The 22120-nt window shown below is 37.6% G+C and overlaps 1 protein-coding gene across 1 annotated transcript in view; it reads right to left on the minus strand.

The window, feature by feature from the left end:
- The window catches only part of LEKR1 (leucine, glutamate and lysine rich 1), a 316240-nt gene that overhangs the window by 207976 nt on the left and 86144 nt on the right, over positions 1-22120 (minus strand). The window contains exons 2-3 of the mRNA XM_006867992.1: positions 16732-16851; positions 3981-4156 (exon numbers count right to left, since the gene is read on the minus strand). Coding sequence (XP_006868054.1) covers positions 3981-4156; positions 16732-16851 — 296 coding nt within the window. The remainder of the gene's footprint in view (positions 1-3980; positions 4157-16731; positions 16852-22120) is intronic.

Genomic DNA, 22120 nt, shown 5'->3' on the forward strand with positions numbered 1-22120 from the left:
GTCTTGTGTAGCAGATTGGCCTAATGCAATATGTTGTTTGATTTCTTGATTGCTGCTTCCATCAGTGTTAAAAGTGGACGCAAGCAAAATTAAGTCTTTGACTTCAATCTTTTCTCTATTTATCATGATGTTATTTATTGCTCCAGTGGTGAGAACTTTTGTTTTCTTTACATTCATGTGCAAACCATACTGAAGGCTGTGGTCTTTGATTTTCATCAGTAAGAATTTGAAGTACTCTTGACTTTCAGCAAACAAGATTGCATCATCTTCATATCACGTGCTGCTGATGAGACTTCCTCTAATCCTGATGTCACGTTCTTCTTCATATAATACAGTTTCTTGGATTATCTGCTCAGCATACAGATTAAGTATGTTGTTGTTTTTGTTAAGTGACGTTGAGTTGGTTTTGACCCATAGCAACCCAGTATAGGGTTTCCAAGGAGCGGCTGGTGGGTATGAACCGCTGACCTTGCAGTTCAAATGGGCCTTGCAGTCCAGCACATTATCCTGCAGTGCCACACTGAAACCATGGCACATACCTTTCCTATTTTAAAACATTTAATGTCCCCTTATTCTGTTCGAAAGACTGCCTCTTGCTCTAGGCTCAGGTTCCTCATGAGCACAATTAAGTGTTCTAGAATACTCATTCTCCACAATTTTGTCCATAGTTTGTCATGATCCACAAGTTGAAAGTATTTACACAGTCAATAAAGCACAGGCAAACATCTTTTTGGTATTCTCTGCTTTAAGCCAAAATTAATCTGACATCAGCGATAATATCCTTTGTTTCAAATCCTTATATGAATCTGGCTTGAATCTCTCGCAGTTTCCTGTCAATATACTGTTGCAGCCATTTTTAAATTTATCTTTAGCTATATTTTACTTGCATGTGATATTACTGATATTGTCCAATGATTTCTGTATTCTGTTGGGTCATTTCTTTTTGAAATAGGTGCAAATATGGGTCTCTTCCAATCAGTTGGGCAAGGAGTTGTCTTCCAAATTTCTTGGCATGGATGAGTGCCTCCAGTGCTACATGTTTGCTGAAATATTTCAATTCATTATAATCCCTTAATTCCTGGAGTCATCTTCTTTGCCAATGCCTTCAGCGTACCTTGGATGACTTCTTTTAGTACTATTGGCTCTTAATCCTATGCCAACTCTTGAAATGGTTGATCATCGTCCATTTCTATTTGATACAGTAACTCTATGTATTCTTTCCACCTTCTTTTGAATCACTCAATATTTTGCCAGTTGAATCCATCAATATTGAACGTCAAGACTCAAATTTTGTCTTCAGTCCTTTCAGCTTTAGAAATACTGAGTGTATTCTTCCCTTTTGGTTTTCTAACTCCAGGTCTTTACACATTTCATTATAATATTTGAGTTTGTCTTCTCGTGCTGTCCTTTGAAATTTTCTATTTGGTTTTTACTTCCTCATTTCTTCCATTTCCTTTTCCATCTCAATGCTGAAGAGGAAGTTTCAATGTCTCTTCTGATATCAGTTTTGCTATTGTCTTTCTTTCCTGTGTTTTTAATGACCTTTTGCTTTCTTCCTGTACGATGTTATTGATGTCATCCACAGCTCTTCTGGTCCTCAGTCAGTAGTATCTAATGCAACAAATCTGCTCTTCAGATGATCTCAAATTTCAGATGGGATATGTTCAATGTCATTTTTTGGCTCTCATGGACTTGTTTTAATTTTCTTCAGCTTCAGCCTTAACTTGCATGTTGTTGTTGTTGTTAAGTGCCGTCGAGTCGGTTCCGACCCATAGCGACCCTGTAGAGGGTTTCCGAGGGTGTAAATCCTTACGGGAGTAGAAAGCCTCATCTTTCTCCCGTGGAGCGGCTGGTAGTCTCGAACCACTGACCTTAAGGTTCGCAGCCCGATTCGTAACCACTACGCTACCAGAGAACTTGCATAAGAGCAATTAATCGTCTTTTCACAGTCTGTCCCTGGCTTGGGTTTTGGCCGCTGACATTCACTTTTCCTCCATCTCTTCCCATAGATGTAGTCATTTGACTTCTGTGTATTCCATCTGGTGAGGTCCATGTGTATAGTAGTCTTTTTGTAAAAGGTATTACAATGAATAGGTCGTTCAACTTGCAAGATTCTATCTTATGATCGTCAGCATTTTTTCTACCACTAACGCCTTATTTTCCAACTACTAATCATTCTTGCTTCCAATCAGTGAATGCCAATAACCAGTAATTATCAATACATCTTGATTGCATGTTTGATCAGACTCACACTGAAGAAGTTGATAGAATTCTTCAATTTCATTATCACTATCTTTTGTGGTTGTTGCATCAATTTGAATAAAGTTGTATTAACTGATCTTCCTTGTAGACTTATGGATATTATTCTATCATAGACAGCGTTGTACTTCAACATAGTAATGTGGCACCATTTCCTCTTCAATTTGTCATTCCCGCCATAGTAAACCATGTGATTTTTAGATTCACAATGGCCAACACCAGTCCATTTCAGCTCACTAATGCCTAGGATATTGATCTTCACGTGTTCCATTTCATTTCTGTCAACTTCAGATTTTTCTAGATTCATACTTCGCACATTCCATGTTCTAATTATTAATGGATGCTTACAGCTATTTCTCTTCATTATTAGTTGTGCTCTACCAGCAAATGAAGATCCTGAGAGATTTACTCCATTTGCATCATTACAGTCAACTCCACTTTAAGGAGGTAGCTCTTCCCAGTCATACTTTGAGTGCCTTCCAACCTAAGAGGCTCATCTTCCAGCACTAGATATCTGAGAATATTCTGGTGCTATCTGATAGTGTGCCACTATTATTCATAAGGTTTTTGGTGGCTAAACGTTCTGAAGTAATCTGTCTCTCCTTCTTCCTAGTCTACCCTGGTATGGAATCTCAGCTGAAACCTGTCCACCTGGATGTACCCTGCTGGTATTTAAAATACCAGTGGCATAGTTTGCTGCATCACAGCAACACACAAGTTACCACAGTATGACAAACTGATGAGTGGTGGAAAATTCCTGTTAGGAAATTATAACATCTGGGTTTGCTTGGGGTTGGTTTCAATTGTTCGTATAGGATATATGCCATGCTTTTCCTGTTTCTTCCTAAGTCAAGTAATTTTAGATTATATCCTGAACACTGTGAATTTTGTAATATGGAGACTCCAAATTCTGTTATGTTCCTGTTAGAGTATTGATTTTGTTTTACTTTGCTTTAACAAGCAGTTAACTTGGACAAAACAGACTGAAAAAAAGTCTTTCCCTCCTGAGGTAGGCATCAGCTAAGATAAAATTATTTTAAATTTAGACAGGCTGTCTAGGTTCTTCCCTGTGCACAAATGTTTCAGTGATAAGCCAGAGATCTGGGAAGAGTTTATATGCAAAATGTGGGCTCCTCTTCTCTGGCTATCTATATTCTGGGATTTTCCCTCACTCCTTAGAGGCTGGTGCTACTTTGCTCTCTTGCCCCCAGTTCTTTATACCAAAAAGACTACAGATTTCTATCAGTTTCAACTTCCCAGCATGGAGCACACTGTGCCTGCCCTTGGTCTAATAGCAGAAAAACCAAACAGATAACAACAACAAACAGGGAATTCACCCAGTGCTATTCCCTGCCTTCAATGTTCACCACTCCCATTATGTGCTTGACTTTTACTCGCTCGTGTTTTCAGTTAGTTCTTTTTCATATTTTGTGCTAAATTTATAGTCATTACCTATGGCAGGGTTATTCAAATATGAACAACTTTGCAATTAACACAAGAAAAAAAATTAAATACAAAATAGTGCATTTAACAAGAAAAATCAGATTTCTGGCTCAAGAAAGACATACCATATTTTCTTAGATATGCCTAGAATTAGTCAACCTATGAGTTGGAATTGATCTTTATAGTTGTCAACCCACAGCAGTTAATTCTAATGTCTATCATACAAAAATGAGCTTTTTAAAAAAAAGACAGTTGCGTTCTATATATAAATAACAAACCTGCTGAGGCTGTTTCACTTATAGATTTAATTTGTAGAAAAACTTCTTCTTTCAGTGAAGTCCAGCTTTGAAAATTATCATATACTTCATTTCTAATAGTGGCAAGCTCCCTTTTAGTAGAAGTAAGGAATGAAAGTATCTTATTCCAGATATATTTGTACTCCAACAATTTTTGACTGTAAAGTAGTGAAAAATAAATAAATTAGAATTGTTTTTTTAAAAAGCAATCATAGTAAGAAATCATTCTCTTAGGACATACTTCCAGAGTAAGCATATACAATTGTTATCTCTGGACCATTCTGAAAGTGAAAGGAGGTGCTATTATGCTGAGAAAACATATATAAATAAATTTGGACTATCAAGCTAGATTAAGGCATACAATCACTCTAACTCATTTTCATTTTGTTACTATTTTAAGTATAAAGGGAGATAGGTTATTTTCATAAAGAATAAATCTATTAAATTTTGAATTAATCCAACAGCAAACATTTATCGAAGAAAACTAGGTGAAAGTGGTTCTGTCATGAAATCAAAATGTAAGTCAAGGATTCTTAGCAGTCTCATATACCATGGTTTCCACAGGTTCTATAAATATAAAACTCAGAGTAAAAATACATTCTAAAATGACGGGTCCAAAGCTTTTGCTTCATCAAATGTCACAGCTCAAGTAATGTCTTTATATATATACATAGCTATTAATGAAGTTTATTACTTCAGATATCCTTACTATAATTTTCCTAAACATCAAGAAAGATGTAGATACAGCTCTGGGAATTAGTTATAAGCAAAAAGGTGGTTCCCGAAGCCATGGGAGTATAATTGTTTAATATTATCTTTCTGACTAGAGATGTTATCTGTTTTATCCATCAGTTTCTCCTCAGAACCTAGCAGTGTTTACTACATAGCATGTGTCCAACAGATATTATAAAATTAATGAGTGGATAAAAAAGATCACTAAATTACAAGAATACAGAAGACAACACAAGCATTTAAGGGATTATCATATCAGATCACATGATGATACAGTTATGTATCATCACCTAACTGCCAAACCACTGAGAATTCTGGTACAGCCAAGCTGATGCACATTTTGGGAGGATACAGTTCATCCATGACACTTAATTGCATGTACTTTTTAAAATGCACATGCAAATATGTAATCTGTAATTTAATTGGCTTTTTGAAGCATTCAATATTGTCTTTTCAAATGACTGTTATAAAAGTGTATTGCCCAAATCAAAACAACAATGAGATATCATCTCACACCAGCAATAACGGCAAAGATCAAAAAAGTAGATGACAGTAAATGCTGGTGAGGATGTGGAGAGACTGGGATGCTCCTGCATTGCTGGTGGGATTGCAAAATGGTCCAATCTCTCTGGAGAGCAATACGGCATTGCCTCAGAAGGTTGGAAATAGAAAGACCTTATGATCCAGCAATTCCTCTACTTGGTATTTACCCATAATAAACATGAGCCATAACACAAGTAGATATATGCACATCAATGTTCATAGCAGCACTATTTACAATAGCAAAAAGATGGAGACAGCCTAAGTACCTATCAATGGAAGAATGGATAAACAAACTGTGGTACATACACACAATGGAATATCATGCTACCTTGAAGAATAACAAGGAAGCTGTAAGCTCTCACATAACATGGATGAGCCTTGAGGACATTATGCTGAGTGAAATTAGTCAGTCACAAAAGGAGAAATACTGCATAGGACCACTACTGTAAAATACTAAGAAAAAGAACCCATTCTAAAGGTGGGGGGTTCTTTGCTGGTTACTGGGATGTGGGGTGAAGGGAAGGAACAGAAGGTGGAGCACAGGGTAGGGAATAGACACAGGATAGTTTGGGTGCTAGGGAAGGGGCAATACAGAAGAAGGGGGAGGAGAATGGAAGAACAAGTCAGATGGGAAAACAATTAGGCAGGTTTGCATGTGCTAAGTGGGACAGAGGTAAATAATGATGTATGCACAACCTTTGAACAACAGGGCTCTGGGATACAGGGATTGAGACATGTTTGGAATGGGCAAAATGGGGAAATAATCTTAAAAAGTTTGGCTGTCTTTTGAATCTTGGTTTCCCTGGCATACCATTATAAAATAGACACTTGAGGAGGAGTGAAAGGAATAGCCAGAAATATCACCATAGAAAGCTTGTAAGTCCGTCTTCTGCCTATAACTGATTGGAATACCTAAAATGGGGCTACAATGTGCTCAGTGAAGGAGGCTTCCTGTGGAGCCTCTGCCTTACATAAGACCATAGGTGGAATCCTAAACCCCATTCAGAATTTTCTAAGGTGGGAAATTTCCACAGGAAAGGATAAGCAGACCAACCTGGAGTGGCTAGAAGAACAGAAGATACTTCTTGAAAGAAAGACCTATAGGAAAAATACAATACAATATAGGCAGTCTGATTGACTACTACAAGAACAGGCAAGTTGCTCCCTCAGGAGACATTAAGGCAAGTAGTCGGGTCCCCTCTGGGCAAACCCCCTCCCAAGACTAAGACTCAATGGGAATACACAAGCAGACATTTGCTCTGACTGGTGACCATGTTGGTCACCGAATAAGGGGAAGTGAGGGAAAAACAACAATGAATACAGAAGAAGCAACCACATTCAATACACTCCTATTAACCCAGGTGGAGACCCAGTTGGCCTGAAGTTTGGCAAGACCTGGGGACTCCTGGACTCAAAGTCAGTGACATAGCCACAGAGGACTAGAGTGGAGAGTAAAGCATCCAGCTGATAAGAAAGAGAGGGCATATGCACAAGAACACTCACACTTACAGATAATACCCACTTGATATGGCTTCAGTGACTGGATGATCAGAGCTCAACTAGAAGAAGAAAGAAGAGGTAGAAAAGAGTAATCTGATACCACTTGATAAACTCAACCTACATCTATGGATGCAGTAGCTCAAAAGAGGGAACCAATCTTGACAGCAAGGATTATTCCCACCCCCTCAATACACAGAGTAGACAGGATTAGGCAACTTGGACATTAGCTACCAAAAATAGTGGTGGTGGTGGGGGGGTGCTACAAAGGCAAGAAATGACTGGCTTACAAGCTATCAAGAGGGAGCCTAGATCCAGAGGGCACAGAAGAAGGCAGAACCTCCACTGAGTAGTATCCAATCTGTCTGGGCAGGACTGATGAAAGGAGATGTGGATAGCACTCATGTGGTATAATAGTGAATAATTACTATCAGGACTGACTATGGGTTGGAACTGTAAAGGTGGATGTTTTGTAGTAAAAGGAGGGCAGTGAGCGGAGGTCCAGGAGCGGAGGGCCCTGGGACCATCAAGGGAGAAGAGTGGAGCGCAGGACCCTACCCAGAGAAACAGTGACACCAGAGACGGAGGCAGAGATGATGATGTGGAGAGATGGAGTGGTTGGGAACTCTAGACCTGGAGAAGGAGAAGGGCTGTGTGCTGATGACCAGGGGGGAGGCTTGCATGGTGTACCATTTGATTGTTTGATATTGCATGGCGGGGATTGTAACCATGGCAATGTAATGACATACGATAAGATGAATGTAAAGCTAATGTTCTCCCATGTAAACTATCACATAATTCACAATAAAACATTAAAAAAATAAAAGCGTATTGCCAATTCAACTTTCCTTAGTTAGATTCCAAAATGCCTGTGATTATTCCATGGCCATATGCATATCATAAGTGTGACAGAAAGGAAATCAGAATGAGAAAAGTCAGATTTCTAAACAATTACACAATTAAATTACCTTTGATGTGTTTTGTTTTTTGCTAGAATCCCTTCCAAGGTTTTGCTAAGAATTCTGAGTAAGGAGTTCTCAAACTTAAGCATCATTTTATTCACAGTAAATCTGCCTGTGATAACCTTAACATTCTCCATGAAATAGAGGCAAAATATACAACTGCTGTAGTGGGAGTAACCCAGGAGAACCTAAGCAGAATTTATTGTTGTTTTTAAGGGCCGTTGAGTCAGTTCCTACTCATAGCAACCCTGAAGAGAGCTTCCAAGGAGCAGCTGGTGAGGATTTAAATGGTATCAAACAAACTGGGGGTCCTGGTGTGGTGCTGTGGGTTAACACACCGCACCAGACTGCAAAGCCATTTGAACTGCAAGGTCGGCAGTTCACGCTCACCAGCCACTCCTCGGAAACCCTATACAGGATTGCTATGGGTCGGAATCACTCGATGGTACTTAACAACAACAAACTGGTGGTCTCGTGGTTAACAACTTGGAAGAAGATATGAATAAAGGGTGTAAGTGTAAATATGGCTCAGTGAGTAAAGACAAAAGGAGTTGACATATTGGTGATGGTGGTGGTTGCTTTATATAGAAACATCTATGTGAAAAATCCTAAAGACTCTACATCAAAACAACAATAAAAATCTAGAAGAAATAAATTAGTTCATCAAGATGTACATGTGAAAATCAAATTTATTTCTGTACACTTCTGTTGATGTTAAGTGTCATTGACTTACTTCTGATTCATAGCAATGCTGTATAGTGTTTCCAAGGAGGAGCTGGTAAGTTTGAATTGCAAACCTTGCAATTAGCAGTCAAGTACTTATCCTTCAGTACCACACCAGGACCCTATATACTATATACTTGTTTTGTTACATGCCAGAGAGTCAGTTCTAACTCATAGCAAACCTCTCTAGCACTTCCAAGAGTGGTTGGTGAGTTTGAACTGCCAACCTTGTGCTTCAAACTCACAGTGAGGTCAAGTGCTTAGCCTACATGCCACACCAACACTCCATATACTATATACTTGCAGTCACCTATACTAAAACAAAATAAAACAATTCCGTTCATAAGGACATCAAAAAGCATATACTTAGAAAAACATTTAATTTTAAAATGCAAGATGTGTGTACTGAAAACAAAGCATTACTAAGAGAAATTAAATACCTCAAATAATGAAAAGACATATACTATTCAAAGACTAGAGAATTTAACATTGCTAAGATGGCAGTTCTCCTAAACTGATCAATAGAGTCAATTCAATGCCTATCAAAATCTCACCAGGCTATTTTACAAAAATGTATTATTATTATTTTTTTAATTCATGTGGAAATGCAAAAGACCAAGAAGAGCCAAAATAATGTGGAAAACGAAGAATAAAGTTGGAATACTTACATTTCTTATTTTCAAGATTTACTACAAAACTAGCAGGTTCAAGAAAGTGTGTACTGGCATAAGAGACATATAAATATATGGAATAAAAGAATCCAGAAATAATTGCTTACATTTATGGTTAATGATTTTCAATAAATGTTTCAATATAACTCAGTAGGAAAATAGCCTTTTCAGCAAATGGTGCTGGAGTACTTAGATAGTGCTATGCAAAAAGATAAATTTTGATCCTTCTCTCACATCCTACACAAAAGTTAGTGCAAAATAAATTATAAACCTAAATGTAAGAGTTAAAACTATTAATCTTTCTGAAGAAACTATTAGGAAAAAACATTCATGGCACTGGGTCAAGCAAAGTGTTCTGACATACATCACCAAAAGAAAAATCCATAAAAGGAGACAGAGCAGATTTCATTAAATAATTAACAAGTTTGATTCTTCAAATGGTTCCATTAAGAGATAACAGAAGCAAGATGACAGTAAGAAACTCTACACTCTGGTCCATTTATAAAAAAGGAGGGAATGTGGAGGAGAGATGGTGATACTAGTAGTGCTGGAACTCTGATGAATAATAGGTTGAGGTTACAGCAACTGGATAGGACTTGCAGTCTGGTAGGAAGATACCAAGATTTTCCTCTCCAATACTGGATTTAAGTACCATATTCGACTACTACTTGGTAGTTAGTTTGACATGGCAGCTTTGTTTCCAGTTTGAGATCTTGATCCACAGATCTTAGTGAACAGAGCAGACCATACTTTGTTAATAGCAATGTATAATTTTGCCTGTTCAAATCAATCTTACATTTTAAGTTTCAAGCTTACATTTGTTTCATCCACTTTGAAGCCCTCTCAAGACGGAAGAGCAGTAGGCATGACCTAAGGCACTATACAGCAAACTGAAGAGCCTGTGACCACATGGTACAAAGGAAAGAGATCTAGGGAGAAAAGACCCAGGGAGAGAATGTCTGTGGGAAATTGAACACATAAAGGTACTAACATGTTTATAATTTTGAGAACCACATGCCTGCTTAAGGCAGCACACATGCTCAGAAAAACTAAGGTAATTTAAAACTTTCTCTGGGATAGATCTCCCAGCTCAATGTCAGCCTCTTAAGGACTGTCTCAGCACAGAGCAAATCTGTGAAGATTATAAGAGGTTTGTTTGGGGTTTCTTTTGCAGCTTCCCTCCAACCCTCATAGTTTGGTTCATCAAACATACAATGTAAAAGGCTCTAAGCTAATAGAATACCAATCTTCAACAATAGAAAAAGAGATAAAAAGAAAAAGAAAGAGTGGATGAACAATGAATGAACCTAACAAACCATGAAAGAGGAAGAATCTGAGTAATCACACTATCATATAATATTATCTAAAAGTTTTATTTTCAACAATTATCAGAAAACAAAGAAAAATGAGGAAAGGGCGATCATTTAAAGGCTAAATTAAATCAAAAGAAACAACCCTGAAGGAAGATCAGACATAGGCTCTACTAGATGCAGACTTTAAAACAACTGTATTACACAGAAATACTATAAAGCATATTCAAATCACAATGCTCAGAAATTAGATATTAATAGGGGAATCAAGGGGAAAATATCAAATAGATGGAAACTGAATAACATCCAGCTTAGAAGTTAATGGGTAACAGAACAATTAAAAAATGAAATAAAAAAATTTCTTGGTTCAAATGAGGAATTAAAACACAACATACCAAAACCTTTGAGACACAGTAAAAGCAGTGCTTAGAAGGCAATTTATATTAATAAATCTACACATTCAAAAAGAAGAAAGAACCAAAATCAGCACATTACAGCAACATCTCAAACAATAAGAAAAAGAGCAGAAAAGTAAGCCTATAGACAACGGAAGAAAATAAATAATAAAGATTAGAGCAGAAATAAATGAAAGAAAACAGAAAAACAATAGAAAGAATAAGACAAGAAGTTGGTTCTTTTAAAGGATTACTAAATTGACAAATCTTTGGAAAATCTAACTAAAGAAAACAAGGAAATGTAAATAGCATGCAAAATAAACAAAATAGGCACAACAGAACCAATGGAAATAAACAGGATAACAGAATACTATCAAGAATCATATTCCAACAAATTTGAAAATCTAAAACAAATGGGAAAACGTTTATAAAAACACAATCTACTGATACCAATACTGAATGAAGTACAAAACCTGAACAGACACATAACAACAACAAAAAAAGAAACTGATTGGGTCACTAAAAAATTCCCAACAAAAAAGTCTGGGCCCAGGTGACTTTAATGGTGATTTCTACCAAACATTTAGAGAAGAATTATCCCTATTCTACTCAAGCTATTACAAAACATAGAAGAAGGATAGAAAACTCCCAAATACATTTTATGAAGCAATCATAACCCTCATACACAAACTAGGCTAAAACATTACAAAAAAAAATTACAGACCAATTTCCCTCATGGACACAAATGTAAAAATTCTCAAGAAAATCCTAGTCAATAGAATTCAGCAACATATCAAAAAAAGTAATATATCAAGACCAAGTGGAATTCATACCAGTGATACAAGGATGGTTCAATATTAGAAAAATAATTAATGTAATCCCCCACAAAAATAAAACAAAGAAAAATAACCACATAATCATTATCAATTGATGCAGAAAAAGCATTTGATAAAATCCAAAACCCATTCCCAATAAAAGCTCTCAACAAAATAGGAATATAAGGGTAATTCCACAACATAATTAAGAGCATATACACAAATCCAACAGCCAGAATTACTTTCAATGGAGAGAAACTGAAAGTATTCCCTTTATGAACAGAAACCAGACAAAGAAGACGCTCTGTATTAAAGCTCCTATTCAATGTGGTGTTGGAAGTCTTAGCCAGAGCTTTATAAGGCAAGAAAGGGAAATTAAAGGCTTTCAAATTGGCAAGGAAAAAGTACTATATTTGCAGATGGTATGATCCTATACATACAAAATCTCAACGCCTCAGCAAAAAAATTAATGGAACTCAGTGAAAGATTCAGCAACATCTCAGAGTAGAGTACAAAATCAATATACAAAAAAAAAGTTGGATTCCTGTACACTAATAAAGACAGCTCTGAAAAGGAAATCAGGAAAATAATACCATTTATAATAGACACCCAAAGAGAAAATACGTAAAAATAAATCTAACTAGAAAAACAATAAGACCTATACAAAGATAACTACAAACACAACAAAAAGAACCAAAAGAGACAAAAATATACCATACTCATGTATAGGAAGAATTAAAATTATGAAAATCTCTAAACTACCCAAATCAAGCTATAGATACAATGCAATCCCAAACTAGATTCTAACATCACTCTTTAAAGAAATGGAGGAACTGATCACTAACTTCATATTACAAGTTGTTAATGCAGATGCTATATTAAAGCCTGTGATATGCAGATGATACAACCTTGCTTGCTGAAAGCGAAGAGGACTTAAAATACTTACTGATGAAGATCAAAGTATTCAAGAAAACAAAAGGTCGTTAAAAAGACTAGAAAGAAGAAAAAGACCAAAATGGATTTCTACTCCAGTAAAGATTTACAACACTCATGGAAGCAACAGTCAAGAAATCAAACAACATATTGCATTAGGCAAATCTGCTACACAAATAGACCTTTTTAATGTGTTGAAGAGCAAAGATGTCAGCTTGAGGACTAAGGTGCACCCAACCTAAATCATGGTATTTTAAATAACCTCATATGCATGTGAAAGCTGGACAGTGAATAAGGAAGACCGTAGAAGAATTGATGCATTTGAGTTATGGTGTTCGAGGAGAATATTGAAAGTGCCATGGGCTGCCAAAAGAACAAACAGATCCGTGCTGAAGAAGTATATCCAGAGTGCTCCTTGGAGTCCAGGATGGCCAGACTTAGTCTCTCATACTTCAGACATATTGTTAAGGAGGGACCAGTCACTAGAGAAGGATATCATGTTTGGTAAGGTGGAGGATCAGAGAAAAAGAGCAAGACCCCCAGCAAGATGGATTGACAAAGTGGCAGCACCAATGGACTCAAGTGTGGTAAAATTGTGAGGTTGGCCTAGGACTGGGCAGTGTTTCGTTCTGTTGTGCATAGGGTCGTTATGAGTCCATACCAACTCGATGACACCTAACAATAACAACAATGGCTAATGGAGTCCTGAAGTGGCACTGTGGGATAGTGATCTGGACCGTAAGGTCTGTGGTTCAAATCCACAGGCTGCTTCTTGGAAACCCTATACATCTGGTCACTGTGAGTCAGAACCTACTCGAAGGCACTTAACAACATGGCTAACGGAGTCCTGATGTGGTGCTACAAGATAAACACTAGACTGTTAACCACAAGATCACTGGTTCAAACCCACTGGCTGCTCCTCAGAAAGCCAATACAGGGTCCCTATGAGTTGGAATCAACTTATCAGCACAAAACAGCAACAAAAATAGCTAATGATCACAGCATGTCTTCATGAATTTGTTGACAACCTGTCTTCTTTGGTGAAGTCTCTGCTGATGTCCTTTGCCCGTCTTTAAAGGGGAATTCTTTTTGTTCTTGAGGTGCTGAAGTTTTCTGTAAAGTTTAGAGATTGAAATCTTGGCAGGTTTTCTTTTTACTCTTTTGGTGAAGTCTTTTGATGAACGTAAGTATTTAATTTTTAGGCGGTCCTAGCTATCTAGTTCATATTCTGCTGTTACGTTTTAGTTTGATTGTCTATGTATGCCATATATTAGGGTTCCTAGGTTTGTCCCTATGTCTTCTTCCATAAACATAATAGTTCTAAATCTTATATTTAGTTCCTTGATCTATTTTGATTTCATTTGTGTGAAAGGTGTAAGGATTCTATTTCATTTGTTGGCAAATGTATATCCAGTTTTGCCAGCAACAATCACTGAAGAGACTGTCTTCTTCACCATTTGAAGGACTTCAACCCTTTGCTGAATTATCAGCTGTCCATAAATAGATGGATTTACTTCTGGATTTTCAATTCTAATCCATTGGTGTATGTGTCATTACATCAGTACCAAGCTGTTTTGACCACTATGCCTGAATAGTAGGTTCTAAGATTAGGAAGTATGAGGCTTCCTACTTAATTCTTCTTAAATAGTGTTCAATTTACCTGGTTTCTCTTCTTTCCATATAAATAAAGTATATGATATGTTTTCCATATCATTAGAGAATGTTTGTGATAGTTAGATTCTGTGTCGGCTTGATTGAGCTAGGATTTCCAGTTGTTTGTCAGGTGATAACTCTACGATGATTGGTTGTGAGAAGCCAATAAATTGAGGGGATGTTTCCTTGGGGTGTGTGGCCTGCTTCCAATGTAGTGGACATGCAGGAAAGACTAACATTCTTCTTCACCACAGGATCTGGATCCGCCATTTGAGTTGTCATCTAACCTCTGGTTCTCTGAACCTGAGCCAGAGGCTTGCCTGATGGCCTGCCTGCTGAGTGTGCCTGGAAAACCGGATACCCACCAGAGGGTCCTGCACACCTATTCCTATTGCTTGGCTCATGTGCCCCACACCGCTGATTCTGCAACATGCCTATCCCAGGCCTTTGTCGACTGTCACCCTGCTGCCGCCCCTGCTCCAGCGCCTGCTCTGTGCCCCGCTTGGAATTCCTGCTTTCTGAAATCGCACGCTGATCTTGGTTTGCCTGGCCTGCACTTGGGACTCTCCTATCTGTGGAATCGTGCGTCATTTCCATGATATAAACATATATATTAAATAACACTGGCTTTGTTTCCCTAGAGAACCTGACATAAGACAATGTTGTTGGTATATGGATCTAGATTGCATGAGAACTATAGATCACGTTGGGTAGTATTGACATTTTCGCAGTGTTAAATCTGCCTATTAGAAAGCATGTTTGTTTGTTTTGTTTTCCTATTTATGTAAGTAGAGACTTTCTTGTAGTAGTGTTTTGTAATTTTCTTTGTGTAAGTCTTGTTTCCCTGGTTAGGTAAGTCACTTCCTATGTATTTCATCTTTTGGGTGGTTACTGTAAATATTGGTATGGCACAAGGAGCTCTGGTAGCATAGTGGTTACTAATCGGGCTGTGAGCCGCAAGGTCAGCAATTCAAAACTACCAGCTGCTCTGCGGGAGAAAGATGAGGCTTTCTGCTCCTGTAAAGAGTTACAGCCTCGGAAACCCTGTTCAGGGTCACTATGGGTCGGAACCTGCTCGACGGCACTTAACAACAACAAAAAATAGGGCACTGTAGGAAAGGACTGAAATATTAGCTGCAAGGTCAGTGGTTTAAACCCACCAACCACTGTTCTCAAACCCTATACAGGGTCACTATGAGTCAGAACTGACTTGATAACACACAACAACAAAAATTATAAACGTTCTTGTGTCCGATTCCTTTTTCAGTATTCACTTTGTTAGTATAGAAGAATCCAACTGATTCTGGTATGTTGCTCTTGTATACTGCCACTTAGTTAAACCCTTCTTTTAGTCCACCACTCATCTGTCAGTGTGTCATACTGTGGTGGCTTGTGTGTTGCTCTGATTGTTATGTGCCGGGGAGTCGGTTCCGACTCATAGCGACCCTGTACAGGGTTTCCGAGGCTGTAAATCTTTACGGGAGCTGAAAGCCTCATCTTTCTCCTGCGGAACAGCTGGTAGTTTCGAACTGCTGACCTTGCGGTTCACAGTCTGATTCATAACCACTACGATACTGAAAGTTATGCTACTAGTTTCAGTGGTACTTCCAGATTAAAATAGACAGGGAAATAGAGGTGGACTACATCGGAAGGATTAGCCACCGAAAAACCTTATGAATAGCAGCTGAGCACTGTCAACTATAGTGTGGTAGAAGAGGAAAACATTATGAAGCGCGCCAGAATATGGTCTGCAATGGGCTCAAGTGTAACCAAAATTGTGAGAGTTTTGTTCTGTTGTGATAGGGTCACCATAGAGTCAGAACCTATTAGAGGGCACTAACAGTAACAACAGCATTAGTTCTATGAGTCTCTGAGATTTTTACATATAGAATCCTATCTCTGTAAATGGTTATAGTTTTACTTCTTCATTACCAATTTGGCTCCCTTTTATTTCCCTTTCTTGCTTTATTGATCTGGCTAGGACTTCCAATTCTATTGCTTCCTATTCCAATGGATTATCATTAAGGGTACAAAATATACTAAGAAATACTGGTTAAGAGGAAAAAGGCTTACTTACAGTGCGTTCATTCTAAATGTTACAATAAAATAAGAACAGGGTATGTGCCTGATTGAAATTTTACTGGTAAAACTGTTTCACTGAGATAATGGTGGGAAAAAAGAAAAGTAGGGTTCTTTTTAATTTGTCCATCACAAAGGATATAGAAACTTGTTGTTGTTGTTGTTGTTGTTGTTATGTGCCGTGGAGTCGGTTCTGACTCGCAGCGACCCTGTACAGGGTTTCCGAGGCTGTCAATCTTTATGGGAGCAGAAAGCCTCATCTTTCTCCCACGCAACAGCTGGTAGTTTCGAACTGCTGACCTTGTGGTTCACAGCCTGATTCGTAACCACTATGCTACCATTGTTAAAATTATAAGAATGTTTATAAAGTTTACTTTGTGTTTCTTTTCTATCTTTTCTATCCCTTAAAGATTGTCTTACCTGAAGATTTGTGACTGTCTATGCTTAATTTTTAATTCACATTGCAAATTACTCAATTCTTCCTGTGCTTTCTTATATTCATCTTGTTGACTTTTAAACTGCATGCTTACAACTTGAATTCTACAATATAAACAAATAATATCCATTACAAGATTTTAAATCCCCTCAATTAGCAGTTATTCTTAACTTAAATACATTTTTAGTAAGAAAATAAGACAGCTAAGCATTTTTATATATGCTAAATGAATGTATCCACCACTCATCTATAAATTTGCAGTACTATGGTGGCTTGCATGCTACTGCAATACTATTGGAAGCTATGCCACCAACATTTCAAATACTAACAGAGTTCTCTTGGTGGCCCAATTGTGGTGTGGCTTCCATACTACTAAGACAGACTGAAAAAAGTAGAGGTTATCCATTTCTAAATACCACTAAAAACTATTAATAGCAGTGGAACATTGTCAGATAATAGTGTTGGAAGATGAAAACCTTATAAAAAGCAACATAATATTGTAAGATATAGTGCTTAAAGATGAACCCCTCAGGTTAGAAGGCACTTAAAATACAACTGGTTAAGAACTGCCTCTTCAAAGTACAGTTGCCCAAAATGACGTGAGTGGAATAAAGCTTTCAAGAACTTCATTGGCTAATAGAGCATGACTCACAATGATAAGAAACAGCTAAAGCCATCTATTAATAATCAGGATGTGGAATTTATGAAGTATAAATCTAGGAAAATTAAAAGTTCTAAATTAAATGGAACACAAAGATGGATATCCTTGGAATTATTGAGCTGAAATGGACAGGTATTGGCCATTTTGAATCCGTCAATCATATGGTTTATTATGAAGGAAAAAACAAATTGAAAAGGAATGGTGTCACATTCATCTTTAAAGAGAACATTTAGAGAACTGTCTTGAAATACAATACTGTCTGTGATAGGGTAATATTCCTGTGCCTACAAGGAAGACCAGTTAGAAGAGTTGTGAGACAACATCTAGAAACTCACACAGGAAGAAAGTAAAAGGTAATTAAATAGTAAATACAGACCAAAAAGGATGTTAAAAGGCACTGTGAAACTTGTTCTTAAGCATAGAGAAGCCGAAATGAGGGAATAAAAGAGCCGAGCCGAAAATTTCAAAAGGCAGCTCAAGAAATGTATGAAGACCTGGAATTAGAAAACCAAAAGGGAAGAACACACTCACCATTTCTCAAGCTGAAAGAAGTGAAAAAATTGTGCTTAAACTTGCAATATTGAAGGATTCTATGGGCAAAAAATACTGATAATGCAGAAAGCATCGAAACAAGATGAAAGGAATCTTTTGTACAAGTCACTGTACCAAAAAGAAATCTACCATCTCAACAGGTAACATATGATCAAGAACCAATAGTACTGAAGAAAGAAGTCAAACCAAACTGAAAGCACTGGAGATAAACAAAGTTCCAGGAATAGACAATAAAAGTTGAAGTCTTTCAACAAACTGATGCAACATTGAACGTGCTCACTCATCTATGCCAAGATATTTGAAGGATAGCTACCTGTCTGATTGATTAGAAGATATCCATATTAGTACCCATTCCAAAGAGAATGGAATATGGAAATCACTAAACAATATTATTAATATCATATGCAAGTAAAATTTTGTTGAAGATAATTCAAAAGTTGTTGCATAGAATTGAAAACCCAAGATTAAATCCATCCACATACCATCAGCATTTTTGATCTTTGATCTTTGACAAAAGGCCAAAATACATTAAGTACAGAAGAGATAAAGTCTTCAATAAATGGTAGTAGCAAAATTGGAAATCCATTTGCAGAAGTATGAAACTAGACTCATTTCTCACATCATATACAAAAATGAATTCAACATGGATTAAAGTCCTAAATATAAAACCCCAAACTATAAAGATTGTTAATGAAAAATTAGGGGAAAACTTAGGGACTTCAATACATGGCATAAATACACTGTCAAATATAAGTAAAAACACACAAATATTAGAAGATAAAATAGATAACTGGGACTTCCTAAAAATTAGACACTTATGTGCATCAAAAGATTTCTCAAAAAGACTAAGAGAACAAGAAACTGGGGAAAAAATTTTTGTAATGACATATCAGACAAGGGACTAATAGCTAAAAATTATAAAAAACTACAATACCTCTACAAGACAGGACAAATAACCCACTTAAAAAAAGGGCTTAGGACATGAACAGACACTTCACCAAGGAAGACATTCAGGCAGCCAACAAACATATGAAGAAATGTTCGTGATCATTAGCCACTATTGTTGTTGTTAGGTGCCATCGAGTTGGTACTGACTCAGTGACCCTATCTATGTACAGCAGAACTAAACACTGCCCGATCTTGAGCCAACTTCACTATTGTTGCCACACTTGAGTCCATCGATGCTGCCACTTGGTCAATCCATCTCATCAGGGGTCTTCCTCTTTTTCTCTGACCCTCCACCTTACCAAACATGATATCCTTTCTCCAGTGACTGGTCTGCCATTAGCCATTGGCTGGCTGTGTGTCGTGGAGCCAGTTCTAACTTATAGTGACCCTGTACAGGGTTTCCTAGACTGTAAATCTTTACGGGAGCAGAATGCCTCATCTTTCTCTGGAGGAACAGCAGGTAGTTTTGAATTGCTGACCTTGCAGTTTGCAGCCCGATTCATAACCACTATGCTATCAGAGCTCTCATTAGAGAGATGCAAATCAAAACAACAATGAGATTATCACCACATCCCAGAACGAAGAGCAAAGTTCAAAAAAACAGAAAACAACAAATACTGGCAAGGGTGTGAAGAGACCAGGACTCTATTACATTGCTGGTGGAACTATAAATGGTTCAATCACTGTGGGAAATGGCAGGGAGTTTCCTTAGAAAGTTGAAAATAGAAATATCGTATAACCCAGCATTCCCTCTATTTGGTGTATATATCCACAAGAAATAAAAGCCATGACACAAGTAGATACATACACACTGATGTTCACTGCAGCACTATACACAATAGCAAAATGGAGACAGTGTAAATGCCCATCAAGGGTAAAACTGATTTTGGTATATACACACAATGGAATTCATTGCTGAAGAATAACAATGAATCTGCAAAACACCTCATCATAACATGGATGAATCTGGAGAACATTATGCTTAGTAAGACAAGTCTACCACAAAATGACAGATTGTATAAGATCACTATTGTCAAAACTCAAGGAAAGGTTTTCACAATAAAAGAAACATTCTTTGGTGGTTACTAGTGGTGAGAGGAAAGGGAGAGTAATTCACTGGCTAGAAGGTAGATATATGTCAACTCAGGTGACAGGGAGGGCGATATACAAAAAGGGGGAGGGCAATATACAAGAGAAGGGAGGTTGGTAGAAGAATGATGAAGACAGGTAAAGACAGGGAGGTATGCAAGGGCTAAAGGGGGCAGGTGTAAATAGTATTATATACACAACTTCGAAACAGTGTTTTGTAGGTAAATACATGGACAGATACACAGGCTGAATGAATATGAGAGGAAGAGGGGGAGTATATCCACAAAGTAGATATTTTGTACATGGCTATTTACCTATGCTGCAAGCACACCTATGAATGTGTTTGAAGCAAAGGTAAATAGCCATGTACAAGAGCACTGTTGTTGTTGTTGTTATGTACCGTGGAGTTGGTTCTGATTCATAGTGACCCTGTACAGGGTTTCCAAGGCTATAAATCTTTATGGGAGCAGAAAGCCTCATCTTTCTCCCACGGAACAGCTGGTAGTTTCGAACTGCTGACCTTGAAGTTCGCAACCAATTCATAACCACTACACTACAAGAGCATGTTGTTGTTGTTGTTGTGAAGTTCCGTTGAGTCAGTTCTGACCCATAGCGACCCTGTATAGGGTTTCCGAGGAGCAGCTGGTGAGTTTGAACTGCCGACCTTGCAGTTCAAACGGCTTTACAGTCTGGCGCATTAACCCACAGCGCCACACCAGGACCAAGAGCATAGGAGAGGCAAAATGATAAAAACTTCTTAGATACTATCAAACATCTGAGCCTAGAGGCTCAGAACCATAGTCTCAGGGGATACCATGGTCAGTGGACATAACATAGTTCACAAAGATATCTTATTGTCATGAGTAGAGCCTGGGTTTAAAAGTTCATGAGCAGCCATCTAAGGTGCAACTATTGCTCTCTCCATGTGCAGAAGAAAGAAGAATGATGAACATTGAAGATGCTTCTAATCAATTACTCAAAAGGGATTAATGGTATATGTCAACATCAGTCTCCATGACTCTGCTACCAGAAGAACAAGATGATATCCAGCTACCACTACACCAAATGCTCTGAAACAGATTACATTAGAAGTTCTCAGCTAGAGTAGGAGAAGGCAAAATGAAAATTGAAAGAAAGAAAAGAAAAAAGATTGGGTTACTAGTCAGAAAAAGACTGGAGGAACCTGAGACTGTGGCTCTCAACCACCCTTCAGGTTTGGAATGGAACTCACTATCATGGCCCAATTTTAAGCCAAGCAGTAGGTGGGTGTATAGGGGGACCAACAACACGAGAAGAGTACGCTCACCATGAAATCATTGAAAATCAAAAGGGTAGTATCTACCTAAAAACAAAGTTGAGAAAGGATGGAAAGGTGGGTGGAATAGAAATAAAACCACTAGAGGAAGTGGGATCATTGTTGTTGCATGGAGCAGACTGCAATCATTGAGATGAAACATGATTTGGTGAACGTAAAGAATGATAAACTTCTCTGTAAGACTTTACTTAATTCACAATAGAAGATTTAAAACAAACAAACAAAAAAAGCATTTGCAATAGCATATCACCAGGGAACTGTCAGGAATTCAAATCAAACCAGGTTCAGAAGAGGTCACAGAGCTAGGGATCTCATTGCTGACGTCAAATGGATCTTGGCTGAAAGCAGAGAATACCAGAAAGACATTTATTCATGCTTTATCGACTATGCAAAGGCTTTAGATTGTGTGGATCATGACAAATGATGGATAACATTGGGAAGAATGGGCATTTTAGAACTTGAATGTAATCACAATTGTGAGGATGGCAAAGTGTTCGTTCTGCTATGCACAGGATCACTGTAAATCAGAACCACCTCAGTGACACTTAACAAGATGAATGTATAGAAGTATGGAAAAAAATCTCAAACATCCAGTATCTCCAAGGAGGAAAGTGGAACTGACAGGTAGGGGAAAAGCAGAGAATTTTGAAGGTAAGTAAGACTTTGGACTCTATAGGCTTTTGCATTGTTTGAATTTTTACAAGAAGTTATTCTTCATAATTAGAATCTTAATGAATTATTAAGATGTCACTAACTGGTGTTGTGCTGTGGGTTAATGTGCCAGACTGCAAAGCCGTTTGAACTGCAA

The sequence above is a fragment of the Chrysochloris asiatica genome, unplaced genomic scaffold, assembly GCF_000296735.1.
Source record: "Chrysochloris asiatica unplaced genomic scaffold, ChrAsi1.0 scaffold00113, whole genome shotgun sequence".
Taxonomy (NCBI): Eukaryota; Metazoa; Chordata; class Mammalia; order Afrosoricida; family Chrysochloridae; genus Chrysochloris; species Chrysochloris asiatica.